Source organism: Propithecus coquereli, unplaced genomic scaffold (genome assembly GCF_000956105.1).
Source record: "Propithecus coquereli isolate 6110/MARCELLA unplaced genomic scaffold, Pcoq_1.0 Scaffold299, whole genome shotgun sequence".
In the NCBI taxonomy this organism is placed as follows: Eukaryota; Metazoa; Chordata; class Mammalia; order Primates; family Indriidae; genus Propithecus; species Propithecus coquereli.
The window spans coordinates 1999047-2017931 of NW_012148607.1; the positions used below are offsets into that span (position 1 = coordinate 1999047).

The window sequence follows — 18885 nt, forward strand, 5'->3', positions numbered from 1 at the left end:
TCATAAAGCTATCTGTCATGAGGAATAGTTCTGTTTGGTCAAGAGGCCATGTCCGGACCTATTGACCTCTGGCGCCAAGGAGAGCACGCCCAGTTTCGCTGACTCTGTGCTTAAGCCAATTTGCCCAGGGACAGCCCCTACACCATGTCATCTCACATTTATCACTATAGTATATCCTGCTTTTTTCCATCTGTCTATGTTCCTCAGAACTGCTAGAACGATGGCCCTAAAAACAGTATACCTCATCCCTTCCTTAAATCCCTGCAGTGATTAGTAAATTTTATCTGTGAAGGGCCATATAATTTAGGCATTGCTGGTTATATATGGTCCTTGTTGCACATTGCATATACCTTTTTTTTTTCTTTTAAACAACACTTTAAAAATATAAGAAAGATTATTAGCTCATGAACCACACAAAATGCCTCAGGTTAGATTTGGCCCACAGGTTGTAGTTTGTCAGTCCCTAATACAATAATGAGTGTCCAAACTACTTTGCAGTGGTGCGAGTAATTCCTGACAGACTAAATCTAATCCATCCTTTGCACCTTACTGCCCTTTTTTTCTCTTGACTGGGAAGAAATTATTCTTCAAGCTCATGCTGTCCTCTCTGTGAATCCTTTTCTATCATATACATCTAAAGATCTAATTAATATCTCTGTGATCGCGTAGCACTCTTGTGTCACTTATCACAACAGCTGCGGTACTTTTATTGCATCTATTTGTTTCTTCACTTGGTTATAACCTTAAGTGCAAGCTTCAGGTCCTTTTCATATTTGTATGAAATATGCACCCTTACATAAATAAGGGTACCCCTACATAAATACATAATAATTGTTTGAATGAATTCCAGCCACATAATTAGCATATGTGCTGCTGAAGTGAGCACAACAAATCATTAGAATTTACTGTGTCATTAGGAGAAAAACCAGTGAGTATTAATATTAATTCACTTTCCATTGTGTGTAGGCAGTGTGTTTGGTGCTTGTTTGCAATACAAAGTAGTACAACCATCAGTTATGACTCTGTGAGGCACTGGAGCTTAAGAAATATCTAAGACTGGCAATCATGCCAGGGACAGTAATCGAAGCTTTCAAGGTAGATTAGATCTACAAGGGAAGAGGATAGAGGAAGAGTAGTAAAGAATGGGAAAGTAACAACATAATCAATAGTATTGAGAAATTATAATTCAGACATACAGAAAATGGTAGGCTATCACAGAAATCCAGGTGGGTGAGTTTAAAATAGTAACAGGGGTTGTCAACACCTGTCACTTGCTGCTAGCAAGTTGAAGAAAATAACTGAAAAAAGCCTTAGCAATTGGAAAGTTTTGGGTGACCTTTGAGTTGAAGTTTTAGGAGAGTAAAGTAGGGCTAAAATAAGATTCCAGGGGCTTTTGGAATTATATGGGTAAAAGCGGAGGTAGTGATACCTTTGAGCCTCCACAATAAAAGAAACTAGAGTATTGGTTGGTGGTGGGTGAGGTGAAAAGATGAGGAAATCTGTTGGAAGAAGCTTCTGGGAACAACTTGAAATATACTTAGAAGAGGTCATTAAAGAGTCATGGGCCAAGAAGAAATGAGTAGAATAAAACTTACAAGTGCAATTATTTTTGAAAAGGGTTTAGGATACTTATTCCTCTGATTTAGAAGGGAAAGAATGTGACTTCAAATGAAAAGAACAACTATTATGAAGAAAGAAACAGCCTAGCATGGAAGTTACTAACACATTAGCACACCTTATGTTTGTCCCATTCCTTAAGAATTTGTAAAGAGCTTTCATAAGTGTTAGTTTATTTGAGATGTCTGCAAGCATTCCGTTAGGCTATAGAAACTATGAAAATGAGTAAGAAAATGCCATCGTGTCCTCAAGGATCTCATAAATCTTTTAAAGATGAAGAAGTGACAAGGATAAAAATCATGATATAGGGCTGGGCATGGTGTCTCACTCCTGTAGTCCCAGCTACTTGGGAGGCTGAGATAGGAGGATCCCTTGAGCCCAGGAGTTTGAGACTGCAGGGAGCTATGATCACACCACTGCACTGTAGCCTGGGCAACTAAGCGAGATCCTATCTCTAAAATAAAAAATTTTTTAAGTCATAGTACAAAGCTTAGGATCACTTTAGCCCCCTTATGAGTTGAATAGTGGGAAGTAAATTAGACACCGGAAGAAAGCAAAGGACATTGTTGCCTGGGAAACTGGGATAACTATGGAAGATCAGGTTTCAGGAAAAGTGAGTGTGGTTCTGGGTACCTTGAATGTGAGATGTTACAGGAAGGAAGAGGTAAGATGAGTAATGGGCAGTTGTCGGTTCATCCATCCATTCATTCATTTTATCTAAACATTAGCAACAGTTACTAACATTGAGTATCTGTATACTAAACATTTGCTGCTGGAGACAAAATAATGCATGGTCTCTGATCCCAAAGAGGTCATTGACAAGTGAAGAGACAGATATTAAAAAAAAAAAAAAAAAACCTCTGCCTAGAGAGAGTCCTCAAAGTCTTTACAGATAACTGGGTTGAAATATGTGGTGAAGAAAAGAGAACTGCCATTGTTTACATGTTACTATATTCCAAGACCTTTACTAGGCCTTTTACACATTTAATCCCGGGATGTAGAGAATTATGTACTATGACTTACTAGTAAGTGATAGAGTCAAGACATTTAAACCAGGTCTGTCTGACTTCAAAACCAGGGCTCTTTCTACTGCTCCAGAATGCCATCTTTAGATTTTCATCAATGTGAGAAAAACATTAATGTTCTTTCTGGTTGGGTCATTGTTTCTCTTACCTGCTTGTTTGTCCTTTTTGGAGGCATTCTGGGATGTGAAAAAGCAGTTTCATTTACTAGCTGAGTAACCTTGAAAAACTGTATAACTTATCCTCAGTGTCATTCTCTATAAAAAGTCAACATAATAATTAGTATACCTGATTGGTTTAAGAATTAAGTAAAACAGTATGCCAAGCACCTGATACACGGTGGATAGTCAAGTTAATCCCTTCCTAAAGCTGTCAGGTTCTCTTTAATACCCATCAACCAAGAAAGCACGCAGAAAAGGGATTCTATTCACTCAGGCCCTTTCTTTGTCCTGGAGGCCTCGGTTCTAATTGTTTCATTCTAGCAAAATAAGTTTTTCATGTGCTTCAGCCCCACTCCATTGACCTGCCTTGTTTGCCTTGGTCTCCTCAGACAGTGTAGTTGATTCAGTGTTTCAGCTACACTGTGCTGCCATCAAAGTTGGAGCCATGGCCAGAGGGACAGAATAGGTCCAGACCCCGGAAGGCTGAGAAGAAACAGAACCTGTGGACTAAACCAAAATTGTGTAGCCATTTACAATATCCACCCTGGCATGGAACTAGCCTCTTGCCATTGAAGTTCCCAAAAAAGAGTATTTTTCTGATACAATTTGTGGAATATCAGGGTTACATCAGAAGTTAACAAACACACTATAAAAGAAAACATTTTGAGGTCAAATAAGTTTAGAAAATGCTGTGTATTTGCCTCTCAAATTCTTATGTGCAGTTAAATGCTTTGAGAAATAGCACAATAAAGAAACCGTTGAACTTTGGTCACCATAGCACCTCCCAGGCTTATTGAAATAGAGCTCTCTTTTTGAGAAATACCTATTAACATCCCACGGCTCTTGTTTCCCATCTGCCTTTTTCTGAAAGAGCCTAATCTCAGAAAAAGGTTGCCTACCGCCCAGACAGATTGAGACAGGTAAGCTCTGGAAACTTACGTTCCCACATAACATTCCACTCTTGCTTTATGAGTTTATAAGCTGAGCTTCTGTTTGCCTGCTTGTTCTAACTGATTTGTTCTTTCATCCCTTATAGCCCAATGCATGGAAAGCTAACAGAATGGAACACAAATCGGGATCCCTTTCCTCTAGCCGGGAGTGCGCTTTTACCAGTCCAATCTCTGTTACCAAACCAGTGGTACTGGTTGGTGGTGCAGTTCTGAGTTCTCCCAAAGAGGTGAGTGAGGGTAAGCAGGGCGGCCTTGCCGTTTCCCATTTACTTATATTAAATATACAGTGTAACATGTATAGCTATAACACTGTTTCTTTCGTAGCTGTGCCTAGCTGAGTCATTTATTAATGGTTTCCTTTATCATCCACAAGTGGGCAGTGGCTGGGTGGGGTAAATGCTTTGTGGTAGGCCAAGGTTGTCTTGTGTTAGACTGGCATTCTGCTGTTGTCCGTAGAAAGAGCAAAGAGGTGCCATATGAGCCAGCCAGTCTTAACTGTAAAAACTCTGCAAAACTGAAGTCTGTTTAAATAAAAGGGTTGTTTGATAAAAGACAGTGACAAATAGACTACCAATTTCTCAAAATCAGTGCCATTTAGAAGTGACCCAGAGAATCCCAGTTCTTGCTCTTTGCTGTCAGGAGCAACCTATTTGTGGTATTTGCCCAGAGTCCCTCCAGCATCACCCCTCCAGTTGAGATCAGCTCCTCTCGTCTGACCAAGTTGACCCGCCGAACCGCTGACAGGAAGAGTGAGTTCCTGAAGACTCTAAAGGATGACCGGAATGGAGAATTCTCAGAAAACAGAGACTGTGACAAGCTGGAGGATGTAAGAGCATAGGGTTTTTCTGGGGAAGCATAGGAGTTTTCCTTTGTTATTTATGTGCTTTCTTCTTCTTCTTCAAGGATAAAAATGTAGCAAGATTTTAAATGTACAGAGATACTGTGTGTCGGAATAATAGCCTTATAGAGCCTGTGGTAAAGTGAATTTAATTCTTTGTTCAGCAGAGATCTTATATTAGGGTTGGTTGGTTGGTTGATTGATTGGCTATTCGCCTACTAAAAGACATCTTGGTGCTTCCACGTGTTGACAATTATGAATACAACTGCTGTAAACGTCCACATGCAGGTTTTTGTGTTGGCATATATTGTCAACTTCCTTGGGTAAATACCAAGGAGCACAATTGCTAGATCATACGGTAAGAGCATGTTTAGTTTGTTAAAAAACCACCAAAGTGTCTTCCAAAGTGGCTCTACCATTTTGCATTCCCACCAGCAATGAATGAGAGAGTTCCTGTTGTTCCACATCCTGAACCAGCATTTGATATTATTAGTGTTCTAGATTTTGGCCCCCATGATAGGCATGTAATTTTAATTTGCATTTCCCTGATGACATACAATGTGAAGCATCCATCTATCTTTGGTGATATGTCTGTTTTTTAATCAGGTTGTATCTTTTTTTTATTTAGAGACTACTTCATTAGTTTCTTTAATCAAAGCCATATAGATAAGACCTTACATATTTAATACAGTGCATTACCCCTGTACAAACGGGGTTTGCTTCCTTATTGTTGAGTTTTAAGGGTTCTTTGTATAACTTGGATAACAGTCCTTTATCAGATATGTCTTTTGTAAATATTTTCTCCCAGTCTGTGGCTTGTCTTTTCATTCTCTTGACAGAGTCATTTGCAAAGCAGAAATTTTTAATTTTAATGAAGTCCAGCTTAACAGTTACTTCTTTCATGGATTGTGCCTTTGCTGTTGTATCTTAAAAAGTCATTGCCATACCCAAGTTTATCTACATTTTTCCTGTGTTATCTTTAGGAGTTTTATATTTTCGCATTTTATATTAAGGTCTGTGGCCCATTTTGAGTTAATTTTTGTGAAGGGTGTAAGATCTATGTTTATATTGATTTTTTTTTTTTTTTTTTACGAGTGCAGCCGTCCCATTACTTTTGTTGAAAAGAATCTCTTTTCTCCATTGTATGGCCTTTGCTCCTTTGTCAGAGATCAGTTGACTGTGGGTCTATTTCTGGCTTTTCTATTCTGTTCCATTGAACTATTTGTCTATTCCTTTTGCCAATACCACACCCTTTTTTTGCACACATCTTGTGAGCACTTCTTACACTGTTTTAATTATTCTAACTTTTTGCAGTAAATCTTAATGTTGGGTAGTATCAGTCCTCTGACTTTATTCTTCTCCTTCATTATTGTGTTAGCTATTCTGGGTCTTTTGCTTCTCCATATAAACTTTAGAATTGGTTTGTTGTTGATAGAGCGGGTCCTCATTTGTAAGTGGGGGAAACCTATGGGCTGAGGCTATCTTCTAGAAAGCATTTCCTGACTCCTTGATTGTGTAGGTTGCTTATCTTGTCACAAAGAAACATTGTAGCAAGTATGTCCTTCTTTTTCCTTGTTGTAGTTGGAGGACGACAGCACACCTGAACCAAAGGAAAACGGAGAGGAAGGCTGTCATCAGAATGGTCTTGCTCTCCCCATAGTGGAAGAAGGGGAGGTTCTCTCACACTCTTTGGAAGCAGAGCACAGGTAAGTGAGGAGCAGATCACAGGGCATGTCGTATATGGCCTGTAAGGACCTCAAACTTACTTAAGAAGACATCTCAGGTAGAGTGAGGCATACAGAGAGAAGTGCCCTTGAGCATCATAATTGTTCTCTCTGTAGGCCCCCAGGTCGGCCTGTTGCCCACCAGGCATTCTCTCACAGACTCAGCTAGCATTTTCACAGTCTCCTCTCCAAGGCTTTCATATATTTTAATTTCAGACTCAGTTTATGGCTGTAGTCAGAGAAGTGGAGAAGACGGAAACCTGTTTACTGGGACTATTGTGTTAGCTCCTTAGACCCTCCTGTCCCAAGTGAGCAGTTACCATAAGACGCTTTTAAGGGGCCTTGGGAAGCGTGAGACCCCCATGCATAAAACGTGTTTTTTAAATAGGGCCCTGAGCACATAACAGCCATCTGTCTGAGCAACTGGATCGCAGGTCAGGCCTGCCAAGTATAGCAGTACCTTTCTAAAGGAGATTCCTGTCCAGAGGAACTTTAGAGGTCAGCAAGGTTATAAGAGAGTCCAGGATGCCATGAAATTGAAAGAGAATTTAGGTACATGTGCAAATATGCTAATCTGCTCACAAGGAACCAGAAAAAGTGAGATTTCTTCCTCTCTTTTGGTCTGTGAGACAGAGAGCCCTTGCAGTTCGACTCTCTTCTTCATGCTATCTTGGTTTCTGCTTCTACTGCCTGTTCTGTAGTTACTCTCTCAACTGTGGAGAGCGTCCATTTAATTACAAGCGCCAGAGTAGCCATAATTAAAGCTCGTCTCACTAGAAAGAAAACAAAGTTCCTTTAGCATCCATTTCCCAGCGCAGGAAAGTTTTCTGTGGAAAGTGGTGGGTAGCCCACTTAGGCTTAATGGTGTCATATTTTCTTTGCCTGTCCTTCTGCCTCCGCCAGGTTATTGAAAGCAATGGGGTGGCAGGAATATCCTGAAAATGATGAGAATTGCCTTCCCCTCACAGAGGATGAGCTCAAAGAATTCCACATGAAGACAGAGCAGGTATGTCAGAAACCTCTCCCGGAGACCTGTTAATGACTACAAGAATAAGGAGTCAGGACAGCCCTTTCCCTTAGGGAGCCCTAATTTAATGTTAGAGAAAGACTTTGAAAAAGAAAATATAAAATAAATTACCATAGTAGAAATGTAGTGGGGCATCTATCTCTGCCTGGACAATAGGGATCTCCAGTGGTGAATACAAAGCCCAGGTCAGTGATTAGCAGACTCCAGAGAATAGTATGTCCTTTCATCCTCACAGTTCTAATCCCGTTTCAGAACCACAAGGCTGTGTTTCAGAGTTACCGTCTGAGGTCTTGGTCTTTAGGGAAGCAGGATCACCTTCCTCTGCTTCCTGCCCTGTATCGTAGTTTCCTTCTGGTGCTCTGGCCCGAGATAAGAAGCCAAACAGCTTATGTCAGTTTATTCAACAAATGCTTCTTTTCTCTGAATAAAAACACTGCTGGATCCTAGGATGATCAGGACAAATGGGTTTCTACAAACCTCCTTGAACTTAACATTCTGGGGGCATATATATAAAGCATAAATTACAACTGGATAAATCCTAAAAAGGAACAAGGTACATACAGTCTGATATAAGAAATACAGAATCTCAAACCCTATCCCAGACATACTGAATCTGCATTTTTTAAAAATCCTTACATGATTCATTTGTACATTAAAGTTTGGAAAGCACTGCTGTAATAGAGGATCCAGAAGGACCCCCTACACACAAACACACACACACACACACACATATTCTACCCAGGATTAAATTGAGGCCTGGCCTTTCCCAGGGCCCACGGGTCAGTGCAGTCATTGATGGTTTTTCATTTTTCTTTCTCTCCCATGCTAACCACAGCTGAGAAGAAATGGCTTTGGAAAGAATGGCTTCTTGCAGAGCCGCAATTCCAGCCTGTTCTCCCCTTGGAGAAGCACTTGTAAAGCAGAGTTTGAGGACTCAGACACGGAAACCAGTAGCAGTGAAACATCAGATGACGATGCCTGGAAGTAGGCGTATAAATGCTCACAGTTAAATCTGACCCAGTAAACTCTGTTTAGGGAGTATACAAAAGAAATTGTTCTTTTCTTTTTCTTATGTTGTTGAATACTTCATGCACAAGGAAAATAATCATATCCCAAAGAGAAAGCGATTGGCTTGTTTAGCTTTTGTTGTTCTTCCCTGTTACCTGCTTAATAGAGAAGTTCGTGTGGTGGGAAAGATTTTTAAAATACACACACACACACATACACAGTACATACGGGGCGATGCACAAGTAGGAGCTGGCAATGCAGAGAGGAGACACTGGTCTGCAGCAACAGCTTCTACTACCAGCCCTTCGGGCACTCACCCCTGTGCTCAAGCAATCATTGTCAATGACAAAGTGACTATTGAAGTTATAATTGTATTAAATTAATGCTAATAATTTGGATATTTTATTTTATTTTTGGCTGCTCGGGTAACTTTAGCCCTTAACCCAGCATATGTGGTTTTTTGTTTTGTTTTGTTTTGTTTTCCTTTTTGGGTACAGCTGTAAAATATTTGGATATAAGAAATGTGTTATTCTTGCAGCCTTGATATTCAGGGTGGATTGTAAAATATAAATTTTTGTGAGATTTCAAAGATTAAGATTATTTTGATAACATTATTTACAGATTTAAAAGATGTGGTTATCACAGGTCTGTTGAGGGGGGAAACTACTGCATAAAATAACTAACTTGGAATAAATATTTTGCATCAGTTTGGATTGTCTTGTGTAAGAAGTATATTTTCTTTTTTTTTTTTAAGTTTTATGTATAACTGGATTCGCAAATAGTTTCACATTTTTTCAACTTGAAAGGTAATTTTAAACTATGTTACTGTCTTGCAAGTTGTCCCAGGAATTAGGAACATGATTACAACCACATTAATTTCTAAAGAAAGAAAAAGTAGGACTATCAAATTGTAACAACTTAAAAAATTTCATAGGCTCAAAAGGTAATTGTTACCCTTAAGAAAGAAAGAAACCTTAACCGACAAAGAACTTGGACATGCGAGAGAAGACTCACAGTTAATTCATACTGATTTATTCATTGTTCTTGCACATTAAAAGTAGTTTAGTAATCTTGTTTGTTCTCCACTTACAAAGAATGGGAAAGAAATTGGCCAATATTTGCCTTCTAGGTTTTATCTCCATCTGGAGTTTTCAGTAGTAAGCACATTAAGTACAAGTCTGTTTCCTAAACAAGTGCAAGTCTGGCTTGTTCAAAGTAAGACTAGAAGAAGTCAGGTTTCTAAGGCAGTCCATCAGTGTGGGCCTGAACCTCCCCAAGGCCATCTTTCCTAAGATTGTCAGGTACAACACAAATGCCTGAGCTGATGGCTAACACCAAACATGCAAGAAGTTAGGTTAAAGGAATAGTTTTCACAGTCAGCTACATCATTACAATTGCCACATTAATGTGATCTTTAGGTACCTGCAATGTTTAAAGGCTTTAATAATATAATAGTTTTAACACCAAAATTCACCAGAATTACTAGCAGCGTTGTTTTAGACAACATGTAGAATTTCCTCTTATTAAATATACATCTCAGTGATTAGGAGAGCTTTCTATGTAAAAGAATTCACCTCAAAACTATGCAAATATTTTAAAAGCTCTTTTTAAAAGCTCATGGTACTTCAGTATGTGTTTTCAAAGCTTAATACAGTTTTAAAATGACACCGTGAAGATTTTATGTGGAATGAAATGTTAACTATTCTGTGTTCTAAAAATTGACTGTCATACTACAAAGACCCAGAGTAAAATATCAAGGAAATGCTCAGCCTCACATCTAGTGCCAAATTTTCATTCACACATCTTCAGGTGCTAAATTGGCATAGGCAAAGTACCTTTCTTATCTCTCATAAAGAACTTAGCACACATCCTTCTAATAGATTCCTGTCTCTGCAGGATGGAGAAGATTCCACTCATTTGATGGAAACCAATGTTTTTTAAAACCATTTTTCTACTCCAAAAACAAACTTGCTAAAGAGAAGGAGCACTATTTACATATATTTGTGCTTATCCACGCACCACCATTCTCTCACATTAAGGTGTAGATAGATCTACTGGCTAGGAATCAAAGAGTAAAGTATTTCAACCTAAAGTCTGAATATTGTACATCATCAAGACTTCATTATTGTTCTGTAGAAGAAAAGAAAAAGTAGGGAAAGTGGGGGTGGGCAACATGTCTAATCTTAATGGTCCCCATCCCAGTGGGCCAAAAGATCACAATTTGCTAAATGCAATTTCAGATTATAAATTCTAAATGTCGCTGCCAGCTATTACTGTGAAAAGGCAAAAGTCCACAGTGGGCATATACCAAAAGGCCAGAGTATAACAAGTGACTGAGTCCACATTATGTGTTCTTAAAAAAAAATCTTGACTGGTCCGATGGTAGTGGGTTATCAGAACTTATTAACATTAGTGTCACTAAAGTTGGTATTCAATCCCCTACTGCTAAATTTGATTGGCTAAAAATAAAAAACAAAAATCTTGCAATGAAAATTCTGATAGTCTTTGACTCAAAAGAAACTTTACTACTCTACACACATACTGCGTTGGAGCTTCATATATTGGAACGTATTTGAGCTATTAAGTAATAAGTGCCTAGATGACAATTTAAAAGGGAAAAAATGACCCTCACCTGGCCCAAGTAATTCTTAAATATCACAATCTACATGAAGGTGATGCTGAACTAAAATACAAATAAGTTTAATTTTTTGGGAACTACCAAAGTTCTAGTTTCATTATACATGGAATTAAAAGTATTGTTGGAACTCATTTTCAACTTAGTCTTTAACAAAGAAAACTGCACATAAGGAAAATGACTTTTATGCTGTCAGATGGAATCATCTTACAGCTATGGAATCGGAAAAGTTAATCAGAATAGAATGAAAATGGGCTCCACCTAAACTTGAGAATACTGAATTGTAAGCATCTGTAGCCATTTAAAGGCATTTGGTGTATTTTAAAAGATTAAGATGCTTTAAACCCTTATAAGAATATCAAAGATTTAGGGAATTATCTTCATAAATAACCCAATGTCTATGGCTTCAACTGTCTGCCCTACTGCTGAGGTAGGTGACCAATAATTCATCAAAATAAAACAATCTTTCAGGAATTCTCTAAGAAAAACCTTGCATATTCAGTTGGTTTCTTGAATCTGTGGTCCAGTTTCTTTTGATGGTTTTCGTCTTGTTTTGATTTTCCTTTCTGTCACTTACACTTTTTAAGAGGCTGTCCACGTGACTGTTTCTTTACGCTCTGGCCGAATAGCACCTCATGTATTCTGTCATCCACGGGTTCTCCGAGGAGGAAGACTTCATCTTTCTGTTGTTCACATCCACAGAGTGAGCACGTTGCCTCTGAGCAACCAGTTTCTTTTTTTCCACCTGTCTTCTGTTCTTGGCTCGTAATGCTGATTCATGAATCTCATGCACAGCGGCAGACGCACACACGTTGTGAGTTTTTTGGCTTCCTGTGTCGGTCTGTTTTTCTCCCCAGCCATAAAGAGCAAATGGATGCTTGTTTTCTTTTATTTTGCTTGATGATCTTTGGGGACTTCTGGCCGCTTCCCTATTTCCTCTGGCGACTAAGGCACTTCGTTGTTGTCGTGCTTCGATACCGGCGGGTAATATATCGGTCTCTTTTGTTCTGATTTGTTCAGGTTTTTCTTCTACATCATCTTTCACTGGCAGCGCAGGCAGAGCCGCGTCCTCCGCGTCCCCGGCCTCTGCGCGCTGCTCCTCCGGGGACCCGCGCACCCCCCGTTCCGTCTCCTCCTGCTCCGCGGGCGAGGCCGGGGCGCACCGGGGCGCTGGGCCCCCGCTGCCAGACGACTCGGACGACGCTGAGTCGTCCGAGGAGCTGCCCGGGCCCCAGTCGTCCCAGAGCCAGGGCGCATGCGCCTGCTCCAGCAGTCGGCGGCCCAGGCGGTAGTGCAGCAGCTCGCGGTAGCACGGCCCGTACTCGTCCCAGCGCGGCTCCTGATAGCGCTTCATGTACTCGCTCTTCACCCCGCTCCCCGGGGACATGATGCCGCCCGCAGGCCCGAGTGCCCGCCGCTCCGCGCCCCGCCGCGCCGCCGCCCACGGGACCTGGGACACGACACAGAGGCCCGCCCCCGAAGACCGCCCCGCCCCGCAGGCCCGCCCCGCCCGCCGTGACGTTTTCAGAAAGTATATTTTCGAAATTAGATGAATGGATTATTTTTTAGGAGAAATATTTTTAGAAGCCTGGGGGAAATGTGAATTCAGACACACATACCTGTTTCTCCTTTTAGCAGGTAATTTTTTGATGCAGAAAAACCTGTGCAATAAATCGTAATAAAGTCAGAAACCAAATTTTACTTCCTGAAACATTTTCAGTGCCCATGTTTTTACCAACGTACATATTTTAAGGAAAGTCTCTTCCTTGGTTTTCCTCCTAAATGAGAACTTGGTAAAAGACTTGACCCAGTGTTGGCTGGGTGGCCAGTGGAGGAAGTAGGGTGTTTTCATTCAACAAATACTTTCTGGCGGGGCGCGGTGGCTCACGCCTGTAATCCTAGCTCTCTGGGAGGCCGAGGCGGGCGGATTGTTTGAGCTCAGGAGTTCGAGACAAGCCTGAGCAAGAGCGAGACCCCCGTCTCTACTAAAATTAGAAAGAAATTAATTGGACAACTAAAAATATATAGAAAAACTTAGCCGGGCATGGTGGCGCATGCCTGTAGTCCCAGCTATTCGGGAGGCTGAGGCAGGAGGATCGCTTGAGCCCAGGAGTTTGAGGTTGCAGTGAGCTAGGCTGACGCCATGGCACTCTAGCCCGGGCAACACAGTGAGACTCTGTCTCAAAAAAAAAAAAAAATACTTTCTAAGCCCCTGCTGTATATCCTAGGCATGTGTAAGGCTCTGGGGATCCAAGGAGTGCCCAACACAGTAGGGGAGAGAACAAACAATTATTTTAGAAAAGATGAAACCTTAGGCCAAGATCTGATAGACAAGTAGAAGTTAAACATCTGGCACTGGCATTCTTTGGCTGTCCCTATAGTAATTAGTCCCTAATGGATATAGAGGGCCAAGATCATACTCTAATGGGAGACAGAGGAAAAATAAGCCTAATTTCATGCTAGGAAGATAACTAGCCGATAGTGTGAACCAGAGGGAATAAATAGAGGTAAGAGGCAGAGAGACCAGCAGGATATCTGCTAGATTCTAAGGCCAGAAAGGCAGGGAGCCTGCCTGCCATACTGTATTATAGTCCCTATTACTAGTAGGAGGAGCAATCCATGTGCAAACAGTTGTGACAGAGCAGTAAGAACCATTAACATATTCCACTGAAAGTAAGATGGCATCTATTTTAAGACATTGTTATGTACTAAGACAAAACTTGCCAGTTAAATCATGACACTAATTGTGGATCCTTCTACAGCTGAAAAAACAGGAATGAGGGAATGAGACTTAGGGAAAGACCACTATCCCCAGTGTGATTTGATCATGCAAAAGCTGTGGATGCTTCCAGAGACGCATGTTGCTAGGAAGAGCTTTTCAGTCAGGAGAAAGACATGACTTCCAAGCAGAATGGCGAAAAGGGCAGATTGCCTCCTCTCCCAGGTGTTCTCTGGAACATACTCTACTAAATGACCAATGATAGAGTAAGTGGTAAGGGCCCAGCTAGTCTAGGAAGCAGCTGTTTTTGCCTTTTTATTAATAAATACAGGCAGAGAAACCAAGACGCAGTGTTAACAGATTTGCCCAAGTTTATGCAATGAGTTAGTACAGACTTTGTGACACTTTTTCAAGCCAGTGGCTCCTCCCAAAGGTGGCCAAAGTTTCCCCACCCATTTTCCTGACCTGCCCAGGCCTGTGGTTGCTGCCCAGGGAGCTAAGTAAGGCTCCTCCCCAAACATAAACTTGAAGCTCTCCTAGACCTAATAGACCTGGCCTTATCGCTCTGTCCCTTTTTCTGCAGGTCTCGGCTGCTGTCTGGAAACAGCTCCCATCCCATGGACTCCTACTCCGGAGAACCAAGACTCCTGCCCTGTGAGACCTGTGACATGGCTTTCCGCTCCTCGGCCCTGCTAGCCACCCACACTCAGCGCTTCTGCATTGGCCGCGTGACCCAGGAGATGACATTTGGAGCACAGCCCTCAGTAGCGACTGAACCACAGGGTGCCGCGGTAAGGGTCTCCTCCGTGGCCACGGGTGGGTGTACAAGTGAGCCAGATCCTCACGATTCCTCATCCTACGCCCTGTCCCCAGGTTGTGCCACAAGAACTCCAGGGCTTCCAAGAACAACAGGCCAGTAAATCTGCGCTAAAGAGGTTAACAGAGGAGGTACACCCACCTGCCTCTCCCCGCGGCTCAAAAAGTCCCCAAACCTGTAGATCGTACATGGGACACATAGAGATCGCAGACCACTGCTACCTCCAGGTGCAGTGGCTGCGGCTGTCCTTACAGGAAATGCGACCCCGGAAAACAGACGCCCCCAGGGGGTCCGCAGCGCTCTGGAGACGTTCAGAGGAGCCGCCTCAGGGCCCCACCTGCGAGGCTGCAGGGAGCCCGGGCGAGCGGCTGCGGGCGCTGCAGGCGACTCGCGCAAGGCGCGTAGCGGAGACGGAAGCACAGAGCCGGGCCCTGGAGCGACGCGGCGAGGGTGAAGGGGGGACTGAACTGAGGACCTGCCCTGCCCCTCGCCCTTTGGCTCGAGGTTGCTCGGACCCGTTCTGACTCGGTGCCACACTCCCTCAGAACTGAGCCGGTGCCTCCAAGGTGTAGTCCGGACGCGGGGCGGGATATCCCGCCTGTTCGGCTTGGAGCGGGAGCTTCGAGAACTCCGGGCAGAGGCAGGACGGACGCGGGGAGCTCTAGAGGTCTTAGGAGCGCGCGTTCAAGAGCTACAGCCAGAGCTAGGGTGAGACCCGGCGGCAGCCGCACTGGGAACGCGAGGCCAGAACTGAAGCGGAGGCGGGGCCGGGAACCGGGGGCGGGGCCTGGGGTGGGGCGGGGCCCGCGAGGCGGGCGGGAGGGCTCAGGCCCAGGCGCAGCTGGACGATCCGGCGTGCGAGGGCGGGAAGGAGCGGGGTGGCTGTAGGTCCGGGATTAAGGTCCGTGATAGTGTCTCCCTGCGCGTCGGTCCCCACCCCAGGACCCGACTGAACTCCCGGCAGGAGGCAGAACTCTGTTGTCCGGTGCTACAGGCCAAACCAGGGACTCTGGCTGCCGAAATTGGGTGAGGGCTGGGATCCGGAGACGGGCGTGGGGCGAAGCACTGCTGAGTCCTGGAAAGACTGCCTTGCTGTCCCCCGCTCCTAGGGCCCTGCGCGAGGCCTATATTCGAGGCGGGGGTCGGGACCCGGGTGTTCTGGGCCAGATGTGGCAGTTGCAAGTGGAGGCATCAGCACTGGAGCTGCAACGGTCGCGGACCCGCAGGGGTGAACTGAGGGGCCTCAGCATCAGTGGTCTTAGTCCTGGGAGGAGAAAAGAATGTGAGGGAGGGCGTCATTGGCATGGGCAAAAGCCCCGAGGTAGGAAATCTGGGTGATCTTTGTGACAGTGACTAAAATGTGAGCTGACAAGTCCAGTCTTGTCGCTCTAACGCTGGAGAGCTGCTCACAGCCGGAGTCGGACCAGAGGTCAAAGGTGACAGGTCAGACTTGTTTATGGCAGGAAGGGCAGGAGCCAAATCAGAGGAGCTTCTAGTAGTGGAGGCCGAGAACCAGCGCCTGGAGGCAGAAATCCTGGCCTTGCAGATGCAGAGGGGCCCGGGCCGGGCGCCCTGGGGTCAGTAAGCACCCCAACCCCATCCCACCTAGCCCTTTCCAGCAGACCTGGGCTCAGGGAGAGGGTGGAGGGACCGTGCGTAGGGAATGAGGCTCGTGTTTGTGCCCCCTCCATTCGTGTCCACCGCATCTCCGTGTGTCTGTGTGTGTCCCTGTAACCCCGTGACTCCGCGGACCCATTTGTAGGCTTGACTCTCGGGGAAAGGGTGTCTCAGGCCTAGATACCTGCTTTCTCCAATTCAGGGGAGCCCTAACTCTTCCTCTACTCCTAGGGCCGGGGGAGTCGCGACCCCTGGCGGGTCCCAGCCTACAACTGAAGGGGAGGAGAGATCCCCCACTCCTCCCACCGCCAGTGGCGCCCCCGCTGCCACCACTTCCAGGCTCCACAGACCTTCAGTTCTTGCGTGGCTTGGCTGTGAGGACCGGGAATGGGGCAGGGGCAGCTCTGCTCTGAGCAGTTGGGGGAGCGTGGGCAGCTAGAAGGATTTCTGGAGGAGTCAACTCTCTCGCCCACAGTCACAGCTTCCTGGAACAATGACCAGGAACCTGGGCCTGAACCCACATTTCCTCCTGCCCACATCTGACGTGCGGGGCCCTGCACCCTACGACCCTGGGTGAGGTCTGCCCCCTCCTTTGACATCCTCTATGACTGGGCCAATGCTAGGGCCAGATAGATTGGGAACTGGCAGACGGGAGGGAAGGTGAGAAGAGTTGGGTGTTCGTGTGCTTAGACTTGTGTTCCCCAGGGCTGGCCTGGTCATTTTCTATGACTTCCTGCGGGGCCTTGAGTCTTCTTGGACTTGGGTGCAGCTAATGACTGGCTTGGCACGAGACGGCCAGGATACAGGAGGGACCACAGCATTGCCCCCAGCCCTTTGCTTGCCCCCACCTCCAGCTCCTGGGCCCATGGGCAACTGTGCCATCCTTGCCAGCAGGCAGCCTGTGCCCAGGTCAGTAGGTGGGGATCATGACTCTGATACTCTGCCACAATTTAGGCTTGTCCCTCTTTCAGTTAAGTTTTCTCATCTGTATACAGAAGTCCTTGGCTCTGAGGGCTGAGTCCTAGAAGGGTCTGCAGCTCTGGCTTCTGACACTGCTTTTTGGTTATTCTGCAGACTGCTACCCTCACCACCAGTATCCTTGGTCTGCGAGCTACAGGCCTGGCAGGGACTGGCATGGGCTAGGGCACCACAGCCAAAGGCTTGGGCTTCACTTGTGTTATTTGACCGAGATCAGCGGGTGCTAAGTGGCCGCTGGCGCCTCCCGCTTCGGACCCGTCCTCTGGACCCTAGCCTTAGCCTTCGACAGATGAATGGGATTCCCCAGGTGAGTGTGGAGGGTGGGGACTGGGCATACTCCAAGGGACAGAGGCTGTACCATTTCTCCTCCCCCCAGGCAGGTCAGGCTGAGCTTTTCCTGCGGCTGGTGAATGCAAGAGATGCAGTTGTCCAGACACTGGCAGAGATCAATCCAGCAAGTGCCCATGAGTACCACTACCCACCTCTGGTAAGGGTCCAACTAGAGCTAGGGACACCATAGGTGTGGCTGGTGTAGTTAATGGCCAGCCTTTATTGTCCACTATGTGCCAGTCTTTCTGGGTATTACTTACTTGATCCTCACATCTCTGTTCTGTAGATATTAATCTACTATGTAACAGATAACGAAATCAAACCAAGACCAGATTAATTTGGTTCACACTAAGTGGGATGGGACTCTAAAGTAGCCTATCTCCAAAACCTGTGCACTTAACCTCTACATTTTTGCTAAAGACCTCCCTTCGCATTCCACAGGTGTCCAGCTCATCTTCACTGGGTGCCAACTCCCTCACCCCCACAGCTGGCTTTGCTGATCCCCCACCTCCAGCAGAAGTCTCTCGGTGGAGTCAAGGATAGAGACAAGGCTTTGGGACCTCACCTCAGCTTTAACCCGCCCCCAATGAGTTTCTGAACCCAGGTGAATGTGGGTATGAGCATGCACAGGACTAGAGCCTGGCATGGAGACCTATTCCCAGACCTGCAGCTTTACTACCGTGTTCTGACACAGCATGGAAGCAAAAAGCAGCTATGGGTGCAAAACAGAAGCTCCAACCACAGCCTTACCACTTCATAAGTACTTGCTGTACCTGTTCTGCTTTTGTAAAACAGAAGTGAGAATTAAATGGATATGTCAGGTATTTAGAATATGGCACTTACAAAGTTCTCTGAAAGTGACTGGGGGCATCCTTTAATTCCTAATTCCAACTAAAGGATAAAGTAATTCCCACTTGGCCTTTTGCTAAAGGCAATTTTATTCCCAGACTTCATCCAAATTCCTGTTTGCTGAGTACCTCTCCCAGGAAACCCAGGCTCTCAAGGTTCCCTAACCAGGAAGCTCCTGTAGCCTTATATGTAATCTAAATAGATTACACACACACACACACACACATATAATCTAAATCTAAATCGATTCCAGGATAGAGCTGCAGCCTAATGATGTTCCTCTCTCCACCCCACAAGCAGGGGGTCCCATGTGAGATCTAGCTGAAATTAGATACTGAGCCTAGCCCCAGATCCCACTGTCAACCAAAGGATGTCAAGACTCATGACTCTCCTGACCAACAAAGAGGGGGGGAAAAAAAGCCTCAGGACCTGGAACATGCACTGCAAAGGCATCATTAGGAAGAAAGTTCAAAGCCAGGATAAGCCAGAGATTTCTGCAGCCATGAGACACTATGACCAGCTGAGAAAAACTCCAGTTTTTACTACTCTTGTATTATTTATTTTGGGGGGGAAAAAAAAAAAACTCTGGAAAA

General features: G+C 44.7%; 3 protein-coding genes across 4 annotated transcripts in view; 2 read left to right on the plus strand and 1 right to left on the minus strand.

Annotated features, from left to right (window-relative positions):
- Positions 1-9058, plus strand: part of GPBP1L1 (GC-rich promoter binding protein 1-like 1) — a 49249-nt gene extending 40191 nt beyond the window's left edge. The window contains exons 7-11 of the mRNA XM_012648919.1: positions 3837-3977; positions 4418-4576; positions 6170-6294; positions 7216-7318; positions 8175-9058. Of these exons, the coding sequence (XP_012504373.1) occupies positions 3837-3977; positions 4418-4576; positions 6170-6294; positions 7216-7318; positions 8175-8327 (681 nt within the window). The 3' untranslated portion in view covers positions 8328-9058. The remainder of the gene's footprint in view (positions 1-3836; positions 3978-4417; positions 4577-6169; positions 6295-7215; positions 7319-8174) is intronic.
- A 2377-nt stretch (positions 9059-11435) lies between these two features.
- Positions 11436-12401, minus strand: LOC105814120 (centriole, cilia and spindle-associated protein-like). The gene has a single exon (XM_012649037.1). It carries the CDS (start codon positions 12367-12369, stop codon positions 11593-11595), a length of 777 nt encoding a protein of 258 aa, XP_012504491.1. The 5' UTR covers positions 12370-12401; the 3' UTR covers positions 11436-11592.
- Positions 12402-14318: 1917 nt separating this feature from the next.
- On the plus strand, positions 14319-18173 carry CCDC17 (coiled-coil domain containing 17). Of its 2 annotated transcripts, none has more exons than XM_012649038.1 (13): positions 14319-14492; positions 14539-14649; positions 14746-14968; positions 15064-15226; positions 15461-15544; positions 15628-15746; positions 15982-16095; positions 16367-16486; positions 16612-16708; positions 16841-17044; positions 17210-17420; positions 17490-17600; positions 17885-18173. In XM_012649038.1, the coding sequence occupies exons 1-13, from the start codon at positions 14319-14321 to the stop codon at positions 17984-17986; spliced, it is 1833 nt and encodes a 610-aa protein (XP_012504492.1). In that variant the 3' UTR covers positions 17987-18173. The 2 variants fall into 2 exon arrangements, with proteins under 2 accessions (XP_012504492.1, XP_012504493.1); XM_012649039.1 differs by having other exon boundaries at positions 14773-14968.
- The last annotated feature ends 712 nt before the right edge of the window (positions 18174-18885 follow it).